The 4,470-nt window shown below is 41.7% G+C and overlaps 1 protein-coding gene across 2 annotated transcripts in view; it reads right to left on the bottom strand.

Moving 5' to 3' along the window:
• The window catches only part of LOC125034511 (zinc finger SWIM domain-containing protein 4-like), a 199,167-nt gene extending 197,369 nt beyond the window's left edge, over positions 1-1,798 (bottom strand). For both annotated transcript variants that reach the window (XM_047626347.1, XM_047626348.1), the window contains exon 1: positions 1,462-1,798. In XM_047626347.1, the coding sequence (XP_047482303.1) occupies positions 1,462-1,567 (106 nt within the window). In that variant the 5' untranslated portion in view covers positions 1,568-1,798. The remainder of the gene's footprint in view (positions 1-1,461) is intronic.
• Positions 1,799-4,470: the final 2,672 nt, after the last annotated feature.

Genomic DNA, 4,470 nt, shown 5'->3' with positions numbered 1-4,470 from the left:
GGAGAGGAGAGGCAGAAGAGAAGGAGAGAGATGAGAGAGAGATGAGGTAAGAGACGAGGAGAGAGGAGAGGAGAGAGAGAGGGAGTGGGAGGGAGAGAGAGGAGAAAGTAGAGAGAAAGTGATAAAGGAGAGATGAGAGATGAGAGAGAGAGAGAGAGGGAGGAGTGAGTGATGACGTAAAAGGGGGAGAGAGAGAGAGAGAGAGAGGAGGGGAGAGAGAGAGATGGAAAGAGAGAGAGGGGGGGGGTGGGAGGAAGAGAGAGAGAGGAGAGGAGAGAGAGATGAGAGATGAGAGAGAGAGAGAGAGATGAGAGAGAGAGATTTTGAGAGAGACGAGAGGGGAAAATTTAGAGAGAGAGATGATGAGAGAGGAGAGGGAGAGATGAGAGAGAAGAGAGATTGAGAGAGTTTGAGAGAGGAGGAGAGAGAGAGAGAGATTGAGAGAGATAGATAGAGAGAGAGGGGAGAGAGAGGAGAGAGAAGAGAGAGAGAGAGAGAGATGGAGAGAAAAGGGAGAGAGAGAGATGAGAGAGATTAGAGGGGAGAGAGAGATGAGAAGGAGAGAGAGAGAGAGGGGAGAGGAAGAAAAAAAGAGATTAAAAGAGAGAGAGAGAGACGAGAGAGGAAAATGATGAAGGACGATGAGAGATTTGGGAGAGGGAGGAGAGAGTGATGAGAGGGGAGAGAGGAGAGAGAAAGAAAAGAGAAGAGGAGTGGGAGAGTAGAGAGAGAGAGAGAGAAAGAGAGAAAGAAGTAGAAAGAGAAAGAGAGAGATGAGAGATGAGGAGAGAAGAGAGAGAGAAAAGCGAGATGAATTGAGAGAGAGACGATGAGACGATTGTTAGATGGAGAGAGAGAGGGGGAAAGCGAGAGGGGGAAAGAGGAGAATGAGAGAGGAGAATGAAGGAGAGGGAGGAATGGAGGGGAGAGAGATGAGAGGAGGAGAGAATGGGAGAGAGAGGAAAGGGAGATGAGAGGAAAGAGAAGAAAGGAGAGAAAGAGAGAGAGAGATGAGAGAGGATGGAGAGAGGGAGGAGAGAAGAGGAGGAGAGAGAGAGAGAGAGAGGTGAGAAGAGGAGAGATGAGAGGGAGTGAAAATGAGGGATGAATGGGAGGATTGAAGGAGAGGAGAGAGAGAAGTTCCGAGAAGGAGAGAGTTTTGGAGAGAGAGAGAGAGAGAATGTATAGCATTGGAAGTTAAGGCTGACCATATCGTCCAGCGTGTGAGTGAGTTGAGGGGAGGCATGTGAGTAAGTGAGTGAGTGAGGGGCCACAGAACCATTTTATAGTCCGAAGTCCGAGTCGATATGAGTGTGAGTGAGGAGCGAGGAGGAGAGTCCGGGCCAGAGTGAGGTAGAGGACAAAGCGACCAGTCAGCTGTGCCTGAGGCCAGGCCTATGAGCGCTGCGAGAATTTCGGGGGAGGAGGACGTCTCACTGCGCCTATGCTGCGTCTACTCACCGACTTGTAACACACTCTCTACCATCCCGGACTCGACCAGCCGGAGTCCTCGGTAGAAAGGGAGGTTCTGTTGGTCGCTCCCCACGGACGAGAAGCAAGAGTACATTTCAGCCTGATGTCGGCCTCATGCCTCGGAAAAGACCAGTAGATGATCCGACGCTGAACGGGCTCTGGGATTCGGCTGTATCGTTCCTCTATCCGCTGGAACGGTATGTGTTCAGCCACGATTTTGGCACAGATATCTAGCAAGGATTCCACACTACGCACTGGGTTTCCACAACTGACTTGGGGGCCGTTGAGGCCAACATCACTACTAGCCGTGGCCACTTTATGGCACTTTGGAGCCCCAAACACCTCTTCCCTCCATCATGCCCTCCCTCAATGGCTGTGAGGTGGTGCAAAACCTTTAACCCGTCACAGCGCAGGCGCACCCTAAGCCCCGCCCAGCACCCGGCCCCGCAGCGAGCGTGGCCCCGCCCCCGGACCACCATAGCCCGGCACAGCGAACTCTGAGTATTTGTGTACACATGTGCCAGCTGCGGTTCTGTGCCTCTGCCACTCCCACCCCTGGCTGACGGGTTTCCCGGGCCGCATCGTAAGCCGCTCGTCTTATCACTTGCGAAACCACGAAAACCTTCGATCTCGCTGTCAGGAGACTGGCGCCGGTGGAGGGCGTGCATCGCCATACCAAATCTCACTTCGAAACCCCACTCCTTTAAACCCGGGACAGAACTTTATCTCATCTCTCAGTACGTGTATTGCAAAATCGGTTTTGAAAATACACACACACACACACAAAAAGAGTCGCAGGTTTCCTCACGTTACTCAGCATTTCAAACGCCTGTGCCGGACCATTTTTTTTCCGTTTTTTTTTTTTTTTTTTTTCTCACGAGGTAACATCATTGCAATTTGGGGCCCCTTTCTCCAATCATGAAAAGTTTTAAAAAAACTCATCTTCATACGAACGCCATCATTATAATCTTTCTTTTTTTCATGTTTTTCTCACCAATGATCTGATTTTAAAATTTTGCGAATCACTCCACCCTCAATTTTCAGATTTTCTTTTTCTGAAGTCTGAAATCTGTTATAATCTTTATTACATTTTCTGAGCATCGCTTTTTTATAATTATTTTTCAGCATCTACTGTCTACTCTTATTTACTCTTTTTTTCGTTTCTTCTTACTCTTAAAGATTTTTATGGTTATTTATTGTTATGCGGATGTCGAATGTGGTACAATAAATTTCTACCTTTATTTTCTTCCCTTATCTATTATCTACCTGTCCGTCTATCAAACTATTATTTTGTTTTCTTGAAAAGGGAAGTAAAAAGCTATTACCTCTTCTCTCTCTTCTCTCTTCTCTCCTCTTCTCTCCCCTTCTCTCTCTTCTCTCCTCTTCTCTCTCTTCTCTCTCTTCTCTCTCTCTCTCTTCTCTTATCTATCTATCTATTATTTTATCTATCTTTTTCTTCTCTTTTTATTTTATTATCTATCTACCTACTTTCTATTTCTCTAACTATATTCTATCTATCTATTTACCTATCAGTCTATCTTAGCCTTTTTCACTTTCATTAAAATTTTTGCCGTTTTTGAACTGCAGTCATTATTTTCACCTTAAATTTTATTTTAAAAATTATTTCCCCGTTTTGACCCCCCCCATCTGTCGCCTAAGGGGAAAATTTTTAAATTTTGCGATAGTATCACATTTCAACAATCATTTTTCAACAATCGGCGATCAAAAATCGTGTGCGTTAATTGGGCAGGGGATCAACGTCATTCTGATTATATTTTAAATTCTGTAAAATCTTTTTGCAATCCGTATTTTGGGTTCAAATTTATTATTATCATTATTATTATTATTATTATTACTATTATTATTATTTATTTATTTATTATTATTATTATTATTATTATCATCATCATCATCATTATTATTATCATCATCATTATCATTATTATTATAGTTATAATTATTATTATTATTATTATCAATATTATTATTATCATCATTATTGTTACTATTGTTATTATTATATATTATATCATTAAAGTTATTATAGTTATTGTCTTAATTATTGTCATTATTATCATTATTATTATCATTACTATTATTGTTACTATTATCATTATCATTATTGTCATTATTACCATTATTATCATTATTGTTATTATTATTAGTATTTTTATTATCATCAATAATATCATAGTCTTCATCATCATAATCACAATTATTACTATCATTACTATCACTGTTATTCTATTTATCTTTATCATTATCATCACTGTTATTATGTTATCACTTTCATATATATATATATATATATATATATATATATATGTATGTATATAGATGTGTGTGTGTGTGTGTGTGTGTGTGTGTACGTATATATGTATTTATATAGATGTGTGTGTCGGTGTGTGTGTGTGTGTGTGTGTGTGTGTGTGTGTGTGTGTGTAAACCTTTTTATTATCTATAGAGACTGACATTTCTCTTTTTTCCTACCTTCAATCAATAACAGATTGGTTAATTATCGTTTGAAACACAAGACCTTTTGATACCGTGGGAAAGTATAATATATCAAACTGTTTATCAGTTCAGAATTAGACACACATCCTAAAAAAAAAAAATGTTTTACAGCAAATGGAACCAAACATATAAAAGAGAGAAAAATTGGTTTTACATCTGCCCCCCCCCCCCCCCCCACAAGAAAAAAATGAAAATAATAATATAATTTTCTAAAGTAACTCGTAAAAGAAAGTGGGGGAAGGGGAGGGGGAGGAAGGGGGAGGGGAGGGGGGGGGGAGGAATTAGGAGGGGAGGGAGCATCATCAGCAGCCTTATCTAAAACTGTCATCCGATCGACATCAGCATGATCGGCACCGTCGACTTGAATGTGGCGGCGCACTGCAGCATTTATTTATTCCCTCGACCGGCTCTAGCCCCGCCGGGTTTTCTCCTGACCAGCCGCTGGCCAGAACAACTCTCGCATTCTAAATACTGCAGTAACGT

The sequence above is a fragment of the Penaeus chinensis genome, chromosome 18 (assembly GCF_019202785.1).
Source record: "Penaeus chinensis breed Huanghai No. 1 chromosome 18, ASM1920278v2, whole genome shotgun sequence".
In the NCBI taxonomy this organism is placed as follows: domain Eukaryota; kingdom Metazoa; phylum Arthropoda; class Malacostraca; order Decapoda; family Penaeidae; genus Penaeus; species Penaeus chinensis.
The sequence above is the reverse complement of the archived record's forward strand: the minus strand, read 5'-3'. Positions and strand labels throughout refer to the sequence as shown.